Below are 16741 nucleotides of genomic sequence, written 5' to 3' on the forward strand. Positions count from 1 at the left end.
GTAAAGAGCAAGTTGCCTTTGAATCTCAATTATATTACAGGTGCTCTCTCTCTAAACGTGCCAACTTGAATCAAAAGCAGGATTTCCAGTCGAATTTTTGTCTTCGTCCGTTGACGTGCCGTGACGAATCCGCGCCACAAAGGTGGGTGCCCCCTAACACAACAAAACACAGAACATAAACGAGCCCGAGAACACACGCCACAATACAACTAAACGTAGGCCTAGAGATATTTATTATGCTAATTACAACAATAAAGCGACTAACAATAACGATAGTCCAATGATCTAATTAATTTACAGGAATACACTAACTTAAACTACAGTACACTAAAACTATTTACAAGATTATTACTATTAAGATAAAAAAAAGGTTTTTTTTTTTAGTTCAGTTCGGTTGGGTTTCACCTTACGCCCGTGTTCTTCTCCTGTCCACAAATCGGCACCACGCTCCACCAACAAACGACTGACAAACCAAATTCACAATTCACAAACCGAACTCACGTTTAACCCAGCTAAACGTAGAAGTTTCCAACCTCACGTAATTCGGTCTTCGCTCAGATCTTTCTTGACTCAGTTGTCTTCACTGGCTTACTGTCTAACAGAAGATAATCTTCTCCTTTTCCTTCAAATTCTGCGCTTTAATTTCTTCGGCCAGCTTCTCGGCACACATGTGCTCCCCGACAAATGGATTTTTTGTCGTGTAAAGGAACGGTTTTGCTGAATGACTCTTCAGTGATTAAAACGTGCTCTGATCCGAACGAGTCTTGGTAACTTTCAAACCTTCACCGCCGGTGACCTTCTCTCAAAAACAAAAACCACCCCGTATCAAACCACCCAAATCCTTAAATACCCATGGACGCAAGGTGCCCGAAAAGAATGAAGAAAACTATTTGATATACACAATAAAGGTTAATTACACAACAGTTTACACAAGTGAAGAATAAAAATTACGTAACAGATACAAATAATCACGAACTACACTGATCCTAAGAGAATACAAAAAAATAATTTACATTTAATAAATAAATTCCTAACACTTCCATGACACCTCCCCCCTTAAATAGCTATTTTTTTTTTTGGGACATGGAAACACAAAAATAGTGCTTAATTAAAGATTACATTAATATACTGTAGAGCAATATGAGGTATTTACGCCCTACTAAGGGCATCTACGTTACAATTTTGCTTACCACTCTTATGTTCTATTTTTATGTCGTACTCCTGTAAGGTAATGCTCCACCTTAATAGTTTCCTACTCTTGTCGCGAACCTGATTTAACCACACAAGGGGATTGTGATCCGTTTGCAGCTTAAAAGTGCGGCCATATAAATAATAGCGAAATAGCTCTACAGCCCAAACAATTCCTAAACATTCTTTTTCTGTGGTAGACAACTTTTCCTCTCTAGGCTGTAACTTTCTACTAGCATATGCTATGGGGTGTTCCTCCCCGTCCTGATCTTTCTGACTTAAGATGGCCCCAAGACCTCTATTTGACGCATCTACTTGCAAAATGAACTCGTCATTCCAGTGTGGTGGCCTCAAAACAGGGGGAGTCTGCATTGCAACTTTCAAATCCTGAAAAGCTGATTCATGATTAGTACTCCATTGAACCTTAGAGGGATTTTTACCCTTAGTGAGGTCGGTAAGGACAGCAGCCCGTTCCGAAAAATTTGGGATAAATTTTCTATAATACCCGATTAAGCCAAGAAAAGATCTTACCTGCTTCTTAGTTTCTGGTCTGGGATATTCTTTAATGGCTTGAACCAAAGCTGTGCGGGGCTGAATTCTATCACCTCCAACTCTGTGACCAACAAAATCGACCGTTGACATCGCGATCTTACATTTGGACGGCCTAGCATTCAGTTTGCACTCTCGTAAACGTTGTAAAATCTGTTGGAGCTCAAAAAGGTGTTGGGGAAAAGATGTTGACGTGTCAACCTCGACATCATCAATGTAGGCATCTGCAAAATCTAACCCCTGCAAGACTTTCTCAGACATCATCCTCTGAAAGGATGCTGGAGCTGTTTTCATACCAAATGGCATAACTAAGAACTCATACAAGCCTTTGGTAGTAATAAATGCGGACTTTTCGATGGTAGAGGTCTCCAAGGGAATCTGCCAGTAACCTTTTGTGAGATCAATTGTACTAATGTACTTAGCAGAGGCAATCTTCTCAATCATACGTTCCATGGAGGGAATAGGATAAGCATCCATCTTTGTGACAGAATTCATTTTTCTGTAATCAACACACAGTCGTATTGTACCATCTGGTTTGGGAACAATGACAACAGGGGCCGCCCATGGACTAGTAGAATGGCGTATTATGCCCATTTCCAGCATATTTTCAATCTCTTTGTTAACCTCCTCCTCAAGTTTTTGAGGGACCTTATAAGGGGCGCACCTAATGGGTGGGGAATCACCCGTGTCGATTTTATGCACCGCTACATTGGTTAAATTTGGTTTTCCTGAAAATACATCAGAATACTCATGTAGCAAGTTTTTTACCTGTCGTCTTTGATCTTCCGTCAAATTATCAGAGATCACTACATCTTTACAAGTCTCATCGTGACCAAATGGGAAAACGTTGCTTTCGTGCGGCAGTGGCATCTCTGGGGACTCCGCCATTACTAAAGCAGCCATTTCATCACGGCTCTGCCATTTGCTAAGCAAATTAATGTGATAAGTGCGATGCTGTTTGTACATCTTGCCTGTATCAAGCTCATAATTCAATCCGTCCTCTAGTGCTCTAGTGACTTTGAAGGGTCCTTGCCATCTCATTTCTAATTTACTCCCAGGGGTGGGAAGCAAAACTAAGGCTTTGTCTCCAACTTCTAAGTGTCGTTTTGAACTATGAATATCATACAACCGTTTCTGCTTACCTTGGGCTTGCTTCAAGTTTTCTTGAACAACTTGTTGCATCGTTGCAAGTCTTCTTCGGATCTCAAGGACATGAGTTATCAGATTGTCTTCTAACGATGATCCTTCCGACCAAGTCTCCTTGATAACGGCGAGGGGTCCTCTCACCGTATGTCCATAAAGTAATTCAAAGGGCGAGTAACCAGTGGACTCACAAGGAATCTCTCTATAAGCAAAGAGTAAGTATGGGAGATACTTGTCCCAGGTTTGAACCCGCTCTCGAACAAACTTCCTCAGCATACTCTTTAAAGTGCCGTTGAAACGCTCCACTAACCCATTTGCCTGGGGGTGGTACACTGATGTCTTAATCTTAGTTATGCCTAATTGCTCATACAGCTGGGCCATAAGCTTACTCATGAAATTGGAGCCCTGGTCAGACACTATCTTATCGGGGATACCCACCCTAGAGAAATACTGAATCAATGCATCTGCGACCGCTTTTGAGCTCGTTGACCGTAAAGGAATGGCCTCTGGGTACCGTGTAGCATAATCTACGATTGTTAAAATGTACCTGTAACCCGTTGTTGTCCTGGGTAATTCTCCTACAATGTCGATGGCAATTTTCTTAAAGGGTTCAGTAACAATATCTACAGGCCTCAAGGGTGCCCTTTTTGACTTCAGCTTCCTGGCTACCACCTGACATTGCGGGAAAGTTGCGCAATATTTGCGAACATCAAAGCTTAGACCAGGCCAGAAAAAATGTGCGGTTATGCGTTCAACTGTCTTCTTGCTACCCATATGACCTGACAAGGGGATTGTGTGACCAACACGCAGGATTTCATTCCTATAGGATTCTGGTACTACAATTCGATCAACAAACCTTGTTCCATTATGTTCTTCGGGAAGATATTTACGGTGCATCAGGAGGTCGTTAGTGAAGAAGTACCCATCCGATTCTTGTGGTGCCATTTTGGATGATTCCTTGCGTACTTTCTCGAGAGTCACGTCTGACTTCTGATCCGCTATCAGCTGGTTTCTGTCTCTATCTAGGATGTTTACTGGAGGTTTAACTTTACTAGGTTCTATTATCAAAGTATCACTCTCAGGATTCTTCTTACTTGTCTCTTCCTGTACCATGCCCTCAAATAACCTTTGCAAATCTCCTTCCTCTGGAGCTTCAGGCTTTATTTCTTTCTTCGCTAAACTCTTGACGGCGAGTGAATTTTCCCTGTCAATTAGCTCGTCTGCTTTCAATTGGGCTTCTTGTAATGCTTTCTGTCTCCTAGTCATCACGAAGGCCTCATCTCCACCAATGTCATCAGCTAGAACGTTTCTCTCCCATTGGTCCAAAACATTTTGTCTCGACAGTGTTCTTCCAAAAGACGACCTGCCAAGTAAGCAATCTACGGGTAGCCTCTCCAACACTCCTACTAATTCTACGTGTTTACCTTCTTTGCTGTCAAATTCAACGTTTGCAAGTGGGACTGTAAGACGTTCTCCCGCAGCTGTTAATACTGTGATATTCTCCCCTGTGAAGGCTGTATTGTTTACATATCTTCTCTGGACTAGAGTCCTAGTACAACCAGAATCAATGACCATTTCTGCAATTTTCCCGTTTATTTTACCTCTAACATTGCAAGGAGGGAACTGAGATTGTTCTGACGTTAGGGGTGTCATACACAGGAGGTATCCCTGTGAAGGCTTCCCACGGCCCTTTCCACAGTTGAACGACATGTGACCTGGTTTACCACATCTGTAACATTTAATTTCAGGCCTCGTGGTTCTACGGGCTGGAGGGGAGGATGGTTTGGAGGGTCTTACATGGTATTGGTCTTGTTTCTGTTCAGACAATAAGTTATCCGCCTTAACATCTGGCCTCTTCTTTTTCCCAAATTTCTCATAACTAGCGGTTGACATATACTTACCATCAACAAGTGGCCCTTTCCTAGATTGAACATGTAAATTAGCAAGGTTGCCAAGTTCTTCAGCAGTTTTGGGCTTTTGCTCCTTTAACCAAGCTCTAAGCTCGGGACTTACCGCATCAAGAAGTCGCTCCATCAATACCTGTTCAATTATCTTATCCGCATCACCGGTAGCCTCGGCAACAGCTATCCAGCGGCTGAGATACCTTCGGGTTCTGTTTCCCCACTGGACGAAGTCCTCGTCGGGCTTTTTCTCTGAGGTTCGAAACCTATATCTATAGTGATCTGCGGTTAACTGGTAGGCTTTAATAATGCTTGCCTTACTCTCGTGGTAATCCTGGCATGCAGGGTCTGGGATTTCTAAATAAATAGACTTAGCCTTTTCAGTGAGCTTGGGTACTAAATTACCAACCCATTCCCCCTCGGGTAAGAATTGCGCCCTTGCAGTCATTTCAAAAATCCGGAAAAAATCATCTATATCTTCACTCTCCCTCATTTCCCTGATTTTGATAAACTTGGGCCTTTTAACCTCATTGTCACTTACCTGTTTCCTTTCAAACTCCCTTATAGCAAATTCTTCCTTTTCAGCTCTAAGGTTTCTGAGTCTCTCCTCCTCTCGTACCAAACGCCTTTCTTCTTCTTGGGCTTTTTGAGTTTCAAACTCCCTTCTCTCCCTCTCTAATTCCCTTTCAGCCTGACGCCTTTCTCTCTCCACCTCCCTTTCTAACTCCCTCATTTCTCTGTGTTCCTGACTAATTCTCTTCCGCAGTTCTAACATCTGCAGCTCACGCTCTTGTAACTGTAATCTCTGCTCAAAACTAAGACCAGTCTCCAAAGTTTCCTCCACAAGGTTTTCTTCTGGTGCATCGAAACTCTGACCTATGCGATCTGAAGTTCTGAGTTTGCTCGCTAAAGTCTTAACACCATCCTTAGGAGAGAAATGAATACCTCGTTTGATAGCCTCAGCTCTAAGATCTTTAAGGACCCAGGAATCATAGCCGATCGCTGCAGTAGCCATATTAAATAATCGTATACTATTACCTTGCGTGTCTCCTGTTGAGCTGTTTATGTAAACTGTTAAGGAGCGATCCCACTCCTGACACCAAAAATATGTGACGAATCCGCGCCACAAAGGTGGGTGCCCCCTAACACAACAAAACACAGAACATAAACGAGCCCGAGAACACACGCCACAATACAACTAAACGTAGGCCTAGAGATATTTATTATGCTAATTACAACAATAAAGCGACTAACAATAACGATAGTCCAATGATCTAATTAATTTACAGGAATACACTAACTTAAACTACAGTACACTAAAACTATTTACAAGATTATTACTATTAAGATAAAAAAAAGGTTTTTTTTTTTAGTTCAGTTCGGTTGGGTTTCACCTTACGCCCGTGTTCTTCTCCTGTCCACAAATCGGCACCACGCTCCACCAACAAACGACTGACAAACCAAATTCACAATTCACAAACCGAACTCACGTTTAACCCAGCTAAACGTAGAAGTTTCCAACCTCACGTAATTCGGTCTTCGCTCAGATCTTTCTTGACTCAGTTGTCTTCACTGGCTTACTGTCTAACAGAAGATAATCTTCTCCTTTTCCTTCAAATTCTGCGCTTTAATTTCTTCGGCCAGCTTCTCGGCACACATGTGCTCCCCGACAAATGGATTTTTTGTCGTGTAAAGGAACGGTTTTGCTGAATGACTCTTCAGTGATTAAAACGTGCTCTGATCCGAACGAGTCTTGGTAACTTTCAAACCTTCACCGCCGGTGACCTTCTCTCAAAAACAAAAACCACCCCGTATCAAACCACCCAAATCCTTAAATACCCATGGACGCAAGGTGCCCGAAAAGAATGAAGAAAACTATTTGATATACACAATAAAGGTTAATTACACAACAGTTTACACAAGTGAAGAATAAAAATTACGTAACAGATACAAATAATCACGAACTACACTGATCCTAAGAGAATACAAAAAAATAATTTACATTTAATAAATAAATTCCTAACACTTCCATGACACGTGCATTACAAAAACTACGTACTTTGAATTGAATGTTTACGTTATCATTGACATATTTCCATTTCCGCGTAATTTTCGAGAAGTTAAAAGTGCGTTTTCCTCTCGTCGTGATTGCGATCAACTTCCACGCACGAGCTTGCCCTTTTCACTGGCACGTCAAACAAAACGCGTGGTATTGATTTTTCGGCGGCAGTGGAAATTGCTTACGCACGCACGTTTTATTTACGCACATTTATGTACGGAAAATCTTACGCAACACTTGAAATCGACCTTATCTTATGGAAAGCACGTGCAAGTTTAAATATAACTATAAATGACGTCGATTGGAAGACAACGTGAATTAACATATGTAGTAAGAGTTTTACTTCACAACAAAACTCAGCTCTCAAGAATTCGAAGCTAGTTCTGTCCCATGTAAATAGAGAAACAATTACGACAACTCGTTTTAAACGAGGTTTAGTAATTGTTTCTCTATTTACATCGAATTAGGGAATTGTCTAAATTGTTCCGCCATAAAAAGAAGTTTAAGTCACCCTCATAGATATGGCCTAGTAAAAAAAAAACAAAAAAACAAAAAAAACAGAAACACAAAAGCCGTGCGCAAAAAGTGACGTGTTCGGTGTGAGCTTGTTATCATGACAACACCGCTAAAGTCATATTTGAATAAATAATAGTTCGGATTAATGTCAGTAACTACACACCTAGCCCACCCCTAACGTAACCTACAATAGTCAACCGATAGCAAGGTAGGGTTAAGTAATTTTTGTTTAGAGGGGGGTGTTGGTGTGTAGTTACTCACAGTACTGATATTGATTCAATATTTATTCCTTTGGGGATGAGAAAGATATGTTTTTCGAAATAGTGAGATTTTTGGTGTTTCGTCATTGAAAAACACACGTCGAAGTCCTTTGATTTCTTGACCTACGGGAATACAACTGTTCACATCCGATAAAGAGGAGATTGCTGTTGCATGGTTACACATCAGAATAAATTGTATTGAATAATTACATCCTGAGATTTACTTAGATTCGTCATTTTTTACGAGCATTAAGGTTTTCTAGTCTATTTATTGTTAAAAAATCATGTCCGGTTGCCCTTCTTTGTTACTGAAGTGTGAAAGTGAGTAAAATGATTTGGAGACTTGCCATAGCTGATTTGTTTGATATGCTTCGCCTCAAGCGCTTTCTGAATATGTAAACCATATCTTGCGCTTAGATCACGTATGATAGCTTAAAACTTTCTTGTTCGATCATAAGTTATTCATTCTCGTCTGAGCTGCATCAAAGAATTCGAGAGGCCTGCATAATCTTGTATCAAGGTGTGTACAGTAAGTTGTCCCCTTCATGCAAATGTTTTCGCTTTTAAGGGCGTTAAGTTCTCAAAGATATATTGTTAACTGTGAAAACAATCCATCACAGCGAGGACTTTTATCTAAAGTGACCCGTTCTAAAGATAATCTTTAATTAAAACAAAGTGTATCTTGCTTTTATCAATCGAAATTTTATTGAAAGCCCGTGACATTCCTGACATCAATCATCACATCTGCCAGCACTGTTTTACTCGATACTTCTTGGCTCGTTGGTACATCTGTTTCTACACGTCACCCTTGGATTCGTATAAGAAAAGAAAAATAAAATATCCCCTTAGCTTTTAACACGATAGGTGGAGTAAACAGGTGGCGTTGATATATGCCACCTCTCGCTCTTGGACAATTACTTTTCTATATTTTTTTTTCGTGCCTGAAACGTGGAAGGGAATGACCGTTAAATTTCGGGCTGGTGAGATTTCAGAAGAGTGCCACGTCAAAAGTGCTGAATTAAATCGACACTAGTCACTGCTGCGCAAGTGAATTCATAACAACAATACACATTCAATTTAATAGTGTTACTTTGGGACATTTCGAAAAATTAATTGAAGGGTTGATATCCACTTAAACAACTATTAAGCAAGCTAAGCAGAAAACTATCGCTGGGAACCGTCCACCACACCTATCTCCATACTTGAGGCAAAACCACGCCAAAGCTTTGTTTCCCCCGCCAAATCATTCAGAGGTTATGTAACCACATGTTCACCCGTGTCTTGAAATTGACGTGTTTGCCAATGACGTCACGAACCCCCGCGTGGACATATCATTTTGCTTGTTTTCTGTTATATTTGGTTTTTTAAACAGCTGAAGCAAGATAAACATGAAGATACCTGCAGTTTTGTTGCTCTGTGTTGTGGCTATGTGCGTCCTGGAGTACTTTGTAACAGGTACATGAATTTCCCAACCTTTTAACTCCCACGATTGATGAACTGTGAATTTCTTCTTGAAGTATAAATATAATATCCAGCTAGCAGGTGATGGGAATAGACAAATTTATCTGCTTAAGTATGTTATCTAGATAAAGTATTATATATTTAGTGGCAAGAAAATGCATAGAATTTGCTAAGGAGAGTTAAGAGGCAGACTTTGACCATGGGAGATAAGAGTGCCCTTTTTGAATGAAGTTGTGGAGGTCTTAAAGCTCAGTTAACAGTTTTTTCTGCAAGTTATGGCGAAGCTAAGGTTGATAAATCCTTTTTCTTTTCTTTTTTTTTCAGCTGCCTTCATTCAGGCCGAGCCGTTTCCGCCAACCCCGATGCGAAAAGTTTCCAACAGACACTTTAAAGGTTTGTTGGAAACTGCACTATACGTTAATCATTCTCAATTTGATTGACATTTATAAGGAATTTCGATTATTTATACATAACTAAGCAAACATGTATGCAGCACGTGTTTTATCATCCCATATATGGCGCTTTTCCTCGTGCTTACAACGAGATGTTGAGTGTGTTTCCTTCGAATAGGCTGAGAGTTGTGAGTGGCAGTCAACTGAAACGTAATAGCAAAATTGTCGAATCAAGCGAATAAATCGTGAGTTTATAAAGAAGCGTGGTACAGCTTTTTCACGTTTTCGACACGGTTGTCTTTTCAAATTATTTGTTTCCGGCATCATATACAGGAGATTTGCCAAATTTTTCACCGTTAGCCGTGAAAGCCATATCACCCCATTGAGACTCTTATACAGTAGTTATTACTTTCATGATTTAATGTAAATACTATCATCTCAGGCATCTTAATTGTAATGTGCGCATTTGGAAATTGTAGATAACCTGAAGGGAACTTTTCCCTGTTTGCACGCTTCTCGAGGGGGTCTGTTTGCCTTTTGTCGAGTTCCTGTTTTATTTGTATAGTGAGAAGACTAATCATCACTGACAATTGAATTAGTGGCAATTAACAGGGACCAGATGCAAACTTTGCATGACATCCCAAGAATGACTGAGAGGGGAGATAGGGTTTAAAAATGAGAAGCCAAAGAAAATCAGTAAGCTCAATACCAATCCCTCAATGTTTAGAATCACTTGTGCGATTAAAGATTGAAAACATGTTTTATGCATGTGGTTGAGTGAATTGCAGAAAATTTGATGAATTTGCTGAGCAATGGTTTGACAATCAATAATTTTGTTCTTCGCTGGCTTATGTAATTAATTGGACTTTGCTATCAACTTTCATTTGTAAGTCATGGATTACTAAGCTAAGCCTAATGAATTATTACCTGTTTATTTTCAGCCGCCAACATTCCGGCTAAAAGAAAAGAATCCATCAGAAGATGTAAGGGAAACTTGCTCAAACCTGCATCTGTCAGTTGGTTAATTTGGTTAGGCAGGGGACGTTAAAGAACCCACTCACGAGATTACTGTTAGATGGTCTGTCTTGTTTACCGGGAATTGGGGGGAGGGGGAATCTGTAAAATTTCTTCTTTATTAATTGTAAACTGCCGCTGGCAGTCTGGAAAAGTTCCCCGCACAGTGTTGTAAAGCGCATTAGAACATTGCATGGTAGATGCGCTGTATAAATTGGTATTATTATTATTATTATTATTATTATTATTGAAATCGGAACTACTATTAGGTCGTTTTTACTTTTAACTTGTAAATAGTTATTTGCTTTGAGTGTTCATAAAGTTTGATTACTATTATTATTATTATTACTGTTATATAATGAAAATTTTTACTTGGAGACTTCGATCATTCTTCAGGATGTCTCTAAGCTAAAATGCGACTGCTTTAGAGGGCACTCAGTTTCTCCTTGTTATAGGGCCGCCACTCTCTTGCTCTACGTGGGAAAAAAATCAACTGCCTCAGAGTGAAACTGAGTTAGTAAGGTCTCACACTTACTTTTACACTCAAACCTCTGGTTATATTTCACCTTATTATCCTATTGGTCTCATGAAATATCTGCCTGTCAGTCTGAAAAAACTTATATTAGTTCAAGCCATTTCATATATTAATCATAGCTAAATACCCTGCTCTTATTCCGCCGGGAGGCAACTTCAAACCAATAAGTAAAGCTTCTTGGTGCAACTGTTCTCTCATAGCAAAACAGGGAAGAGTTGGCACGGGCTTTGACGGAACACATATTGACAGGTATGGAGGGCTTGAAGATTCAGCACCCAGGAGACTGTTGGCATAAGGTATGTTTAATCCCGAGGAATAGTTACGCTTGTAACTTAAAGTTCAGTGCCTTACCCAATAAAAAAAGGTACAAGTGACCAGCTTAAACTTAAATAGAGGCTGTTGTTCAGGTGCTCAGATAAATTAGCAGTGTTGTCTTATATTCAGTTATTCTGCTCTTTCAAGTTTTCGTCGCCATTTGAGTGAAGTAACTATCTCCATAAGGTAACGATAGGTGTTAATGATTCTTTGAACAAAAGAAATTACAAAGTGATGCTTTGCAAGGTAACGATAGTTAAAATGAAAGTGGGCATCCGGGGATAATGAAGATTTACAGGAGGAACCAGGGTTACAGGAGCTAACCGCCTCCCGGTTAGCTCAATGGATAGAGCGCTGGACTGTTGTGCGGGAGGTCGAGGGTTCGAGCCCCGGCCGGACCAACACTCAGGGTCTTAAAATAATTGAGAAGAATTTGCTACCTTTCTATAACATCAAGAAATGGTTAGATATTCTAGTCTTCTCGGATAGGGAGGAATAAATGGAGGTCCCGTCTCCTGCAGGGTTGGGGTAGGAGACGTTAATTTCCCACACACGACATTATTGTGTGATGGATGTCCTCCCCTGGGGTGGGATGGGTGGGATATAGGGCGCACTTAATTTGGAGCCTCGCTCTGTTGTGCGACCCTCACCACACTCTGGTGAAAGTGATTAAATAAAGGGTATTTCGAAGCTGTATGGAGGATTTTTCGGAAGACGAATGTGCAATTTCCATAAAGCAAAGAATGCTGTATGTCGTTGTTGAAGGTATTTAAACCTTCTAACTTCTTTCGTTCCTCTCATTTATAAACGACTTAGAAAAGTTTTCCTTTTATTTTTCCTTCTTCAGAAGAGCAAAGATTCACCAAATTAATTACTTCATTTGAGTGCGGGAGGTTCGAAGAAAATTGGATATCGGACGCAAGCCGTCGAAAAAGAGCGGAGAACGGCAATTGTAATCAGTCAGTGTAATTAGTACTAGATTGCTATTTCATATAAGAAAAAACTTTGTCTTTATAGGGTGTGCACTAATTAAAATTTAAAAAAATGGTTTGCGGTTATACGTCTCTTTGACCTCTTGAGATCTATATATATTTACGCAAGAAACTATCCGGGTTCAGATCTACAATGCATGTTGGCATCCAAAAATTTTCACCAAGTACAGAGCGAAAAACGTAACACGGTAATAACAAAGCAGCCACAGTAAGCCCGCAGCAATATTTTAAATACTGCAGCAAGCAGGCTGCAATATTAAAATATTTTAAAATATTGTAGTACAGACAGCTCATTGCAACATTGAGCGTTTTAGCTCGTTTCAAATTACTCCTAATAATTTTCCTCCTCATGAAAAAGGGGACCTCCGTTTTCCTCAGAAACTTAGACTAGACTGAATATGTAAACCTTCTCAGGCTAAAATCGCTATTATAATGCAGAGAAATAACAATGGGATAAGCTAGGATATTATGAGGGTCGGTAATTATTTGGATAATTTGATTTTATGAACTAAATTGATAATGTAAACTGGCCATCGTAAGAATTTCTAAGCTGACATTTCCAGTGTTAGCTCTCAGCTCTGAAACTCTTTACAATGACCAGTTTACATTATCAGCTCAGTTGGTAAAATCAAATTATCTTGTTACACGCCCCCACCGACGCAGCATCACAGTTTCATTAGAAAATTACCCCCTTTATTCAGTAAGTATTTGCGATTGGACGCTTTGTGCGGCGTGCGTTTGGCGACCCTCTCACTTCCTCACAGGTCTGACTCGTGTTTCGCCTTTTCACATCTTTTAACACTCCTCATTGGTCCGTTTTGATAATCTGAGTGAGCTGTTTTAAACGATTTCTGTTGTTTCCATGCTACACCAGTTTCATCGTGTTTCTTATAAAGTCTCATGTTAAACATGCTCTTAGCCTTTGAACTTTGTTCTGTATCGTGACAATGTGTCATGGAAAATCGAATGCCTTATAACTGGTACAAGATTTTCTTTGATTTCGAGAACTGATTGACTTAGAACTTCTCCTTGCACTATAAATACAATATCTACAGCCGTAAGCAGGTGGTGAGATAGAAAAACTTAACAGCAAGATAGTCTAACTCGTTAGATCACTCAATCTCCAAGGTAAAAAACACAAGGGGTTGGGAGAATTTTAGTCATTTTTGCAGGTTATTTGAGTGAAGGGTGCCTTTTTGTGCCGCTTTTTTTTTTTTTTCCAGAGATCTTTAAGAAATGGGAGAAAGGCGAGTAGGTTTTTAATTTTTCGTCACAGGCAAGCGGCCGGATTGTTGAGCTAAATTATTCAAATTGGCGGCGTCTGTAATCGAATCTTTAGCATGTTTTAAGACAATTTTCAAAGGGTTTGGTTACCCTTTCCAATTTTACATTGCCGTAGGGGCTTTATTTGTCAAGTGCTCTTAAATGGCTCAGATACAAATCATATAAAATCAGGAACATACATCCCCTTACAACTAGCATTAAACATTTAAAGAAAACCACTTTTGTTCAGCAATCAGTCTTTATTGCGGTTATGGCAACATTTACTACAGAAACATATCTATTGATCTCTTCCCCAAGCTACTTGCCATGGTCGCTGTAAATGCTGCAAGTAGAAAAAGGAAAAATTTATTTCTAAAGATAATCTCGGCTCCCCAAGGAGGAGGTGGGTGAAATTGGTCCGCGCAGTCCTTGTAAATCTTCAACATCTCTAAGCAGTCTCCGCGCGTCAGGTTTCGCCTGAATTCTTACCACTTTTTTGATGTTTTTTAATTCTAAACAGTTTTTCAGTCCTAACCCTAACCCTTCAAGGCATCATATGATAAAAGGCAACGCTAAATTACAAGCGTAACTATTGCTCTGGGTAAAACTTACCTTATCTCTTCATTTTTTTTAATAACGATTCTTCCTCCGAATTTTTGAGCCCTCCTAATTGCATGCACAGCGAAGCCACTACGAGAGAGCATATACATCAGAACTTTATTGGATCTGTGGCATATTTGAGACAGTTTTCGAAAAGCTAGCCCGCTTTTTGGAAATAAAATAGAGTGGTTTTGAACGATACCAGTTCCTTGAGTTAAGTTTAAAGTTGCATTTACTAAGGGTGTGTGGTATGTAGACTTATTTTGATGATGAAAGAGTATCCCGTCTTTACGTAAGCCATCATCACTTAGCCGGGGGGAGGAAAGATATCAAAACTTTTTTTCCCAATCCAAATGTCTTATGAAAACACGGATAAAGTCCCCCCCCCCCCCCTACGCACAATATGTACACTACAATAGAAATTCTGTAAATAATAACAATAATATATACATAAACTTTTCAAAATTACATCAGTCTACATAGAAAAGCAAAAACGAATCATCAGAATAGGCAATACTTACATCGACGCAAGGATTCCTCTCTCCTCTCGGCAGGAGCGTCGTAACCCCAGAGCCCTCCTTTGGCAGCTGAAAACAGGTACGAATTTAGTACGCCAGCTTCGCAATAATCCAAGATTTGCAGATAAAAAGTGAGAGAGCAAAACTCAATGAGATGAGCCTTAGCGAAGAACAAAATTATCGACAGTCTTTCAAAATTATATAATTATACACAGAAAAGCAAAACAACCGAATCATCAGAATAGGCAATACTTACATCGTCTCGAGCCAGATTCCTCTCTCCTCTCGGCGAGACCGTTATTAGCCACGAGCCCTCCTTCGGAAGCTGGAAACAAGTGCGAATTTAGTACGCCAGCTTCGCAATAACCCAAGATTTTCAGATGAAAAGTGAGAGCAAAACTCAATGAGATGAGCCCCGCCGAAGGACAAAATTATCGACAGTCTCACAGAGCTTTTGCTGAGATACAAATCTGAGATGACCACTTAACGAAAGCAAGATCGCAATCATGATTCAGTTACCTATTGTATTTGTCATTCTTTAATCATTACTACTTTACATGAAAAGCAAAACCAAATAATTCGAATCAGTCACCTTCGTTTGATCGTCTGAGGAATTTGTTTCCGTTTTCGGCCGGCAATTCTTCACCTGGAAACGAGCAGGTAAGAATTTAGTGAGCTTTGGCGTCCAAATGTTCCATACATTACGATAGGTATGCTAAAAAGAATAATTTATAAATGAATTTCAAAATTATATCTATTTTACATAAAAAGAAGCAAGTAAGAAATTAGTGAGTTTAGTGACGCAATGATACAAGACTTGTAGACAAAATCTGATAGAAAAACCAAAAAGGGTGAGCCCTGGCGGAGAACAAAATGATCGGTTGTTATAACAGTACTTTGCAAATTTGGAATATTTATAGAGTCTTGCCAAAAAGTCTTCCACAAACCCTAACGATGGTGTTAATGACTTATCATGTGAGCGCTTCTTTATCTATTACATGTTTTTGATTAGTTCCTTTTGTTTTTCCCTCTCGTTTTTGAACTATGTGTCCTTCTCAGCTGTTCTTGGAATGTCACTTAAAGTCCCCATCGAGCCCCTATTACATTGCCATTATTTTCCATCCCAAGCTTCTCTCGGTTGCATCCTTCTAAACTTAATCATATATAATTGACCGCCCGCTTGGCAGGCTGTATTCTAGTTACTTGATAATCAATGATCTACAAGCTACGGAAGTGAACAAGGGGATCGAAAATGAACCTCTTTCTAGTCTTCCTTGGGAGGCATCACCTGAAAACAAGCAAATTATAATTAAATAAAGTGAGCTTCGCAACGATCCAAGGCTTGTGGACAAAATCTGAAAGCAAAGACCAATGGGGTTAGCAACGGCGGAGGACAAAATGATCAGTTGTCTCAACAGAGATCTGAAAAAAGGACTGAAACATATTTGCGAATAACTAACCCACATAACTGACATGATGTGGTGTCAACCTTCTGTCTGTCTGTTGTATGGTTTAATTTGGATCAATATTAATGTTTCTTTTTGGCCTTACTTGATCATACTCTCGCCATACAACGGAAATTAAAGTGCTACATTGCTCAACTGCAATATTCAACTACACCGATACAGCAGAAATGCTTATAAAAATGATATATACTTTAAATCATCAAAATAATTATGTACTTTATATCAACAGCGAAAACAAATAATTTGAAAGAACAACCTTGAAGTTGTTGGTATCCTTTTCCCTCGGCGGCCTCCTTTTCTTCAGCTGAAAACAAGCAGATAACAATTTTATCTCTCGAAAATATTTCTTGAATTTTTTTTTTATTGTACATAGCTTATGAGCCTCTTATTGTACATAGCTGAATGAGCCGTTTTAAGGGTGCGCTGAAGCGCTTTTTAAATATCCATTAGCTGCTCGTCTTTTTCAGTATCAATTGTTACTATGGATTGTTAATTATCCAATTTGTCTCTTGTAAATAGTTCTTGAACCTCTTTTCTATATTGTGCATAGCTTATGCCGTTTTTATCTT

At 39.6% G+C, this 16741-nt stretch overlaps 2 protein-coding genes and 1 long non-coding RNA gene across 6 annotated transcripts in view; 1 reads left to right on the forward strand and 2 right to left on the reverse strand.

Moving 5' to 3' along the window:
- Positions 1 to 216: 216 nt before the first annotated feature.
- Positions 217 to 6812, reverse strand: LOC148727385 (uncharacterized). Of its 3 annotated transcripts, none has more exons than XM_088728804.1 (2): positions 5820 to 6812; positions 217 to 5706 (listed from the first exon to the last, which is right to left on the reverse strand). In XM_088728804.1, exon 2 carries the CDS (start codon positions 5554 to 5556, stop codon positions 1150 to 1152), a length of 4407 nt encoding a protein of 1468 aa, XP_088584930.1. In that variant the 5' UTR covers positions 5557 to 5706; positions 5820 to 6812; the 3' UTR covers positions 217 to 1149. The 3 variants fall into 3 exon arrangements, with proteins under 3 accessions (XP_088584930.1, XP_088584931.1, XP_088584929.1); XM_088728805.1 differs by having other exon boundaries at positions 217 to 3082; positions 3737 to 6812; XM_088728803.1 differs by having other exon boundaries at positions 217 to 1575; positions 1720 to 6812.
- Positions 6813 to 8030: 1218 nt separating this feature from the next.
- Positions 8031 to 12381, forward strand: LOC148727386 (uncharacterized). 2 transcript variants are annotated; one of them, XR_015990177.1, is made up of 6 exons: positions 8031 to 8136; positions 8989 to 9071; positions 9402 to 9470; positions 10411 to 10452; positions 11219 to 11314; positions 12181 to 12381. It is a non-coding gene; the product is annotated as an uncharacterized LOC148727386 (long non-coding RNA). The 2 variants fall into 2 exon arrangements; XR_015990178.1 differs by having other exon boundaries at positions 8037 to 8145.
- A 1447-nt stretch (positions 12382 to 13828) lies between these two features.
- Positions 13829 to 16741, reverse strand: part of LOC111320752 (uncharacterized) — a 4248-nt gene continuing 1335 nt past the window's right edge. The window contains exons 3-9 of the mRNA XM_088729125.1: positions 16429 to 16476; positions 15965 to 15994; positions 15299 to 15352; positions 14963 to 15031; positions 14710 to 14775; positions 14201 to 14278; positions 13829 to 13931 (exon numbers count right to left, since the gene is read on the reverse strand). Of these exons, the coding sequence (XP_088585251.1) occupies positions 14202 to 14278; positions 14710 to 14775; positions 14963 to 15031; positions 15299 to 15352; positions 15965 to 15994; positions 16429 to 16476 (344 nt within the window). The 3' untranslated portion in view covers positions 13829 to 13931; position 14201. The remainder of the gene's footprint in view (positions 13932 to 14200; positions 14279 to 14709; positions 14776 to 14962; positions 15032 to 15298; positions 15353 to 15964; positions 15995 to 16428; positions 16477 to 16741) is intronic.

Source organism: Stylophora pistillata, chromosome 7 (genome assembly GCF_964205215.1).
Source record: "Stylophora pistillata chromosome 7, jaStyPist1.2, whole genome shotgun sequence".
NCBI classification, from domain to species: domain Eukaryota; kingdom Metazoa; phylum Cnidaria; class Anthozoa; order Scleractinia; family Pocilloporidae; genus Stylophora; species Stylophora pistillata.

Excerpts from the sequence above, each read along its gene's own strand:
- LOC148727385 (XM_088728803.1), bottom strand. The coding sequence starts at position 5,796 with ATGGCTACTGCAGCGATCGGCTATGATTCCTGGGTCCTTAAAGATCTT. Across the intron at positions 1,576-1,719 it reads GACCAGAAACTAAGAAGCAG|GATTTGAAAGTTGCAATGCA; the intron begins GTAAGATCTTTT and ends TCAGCTTTTCAG.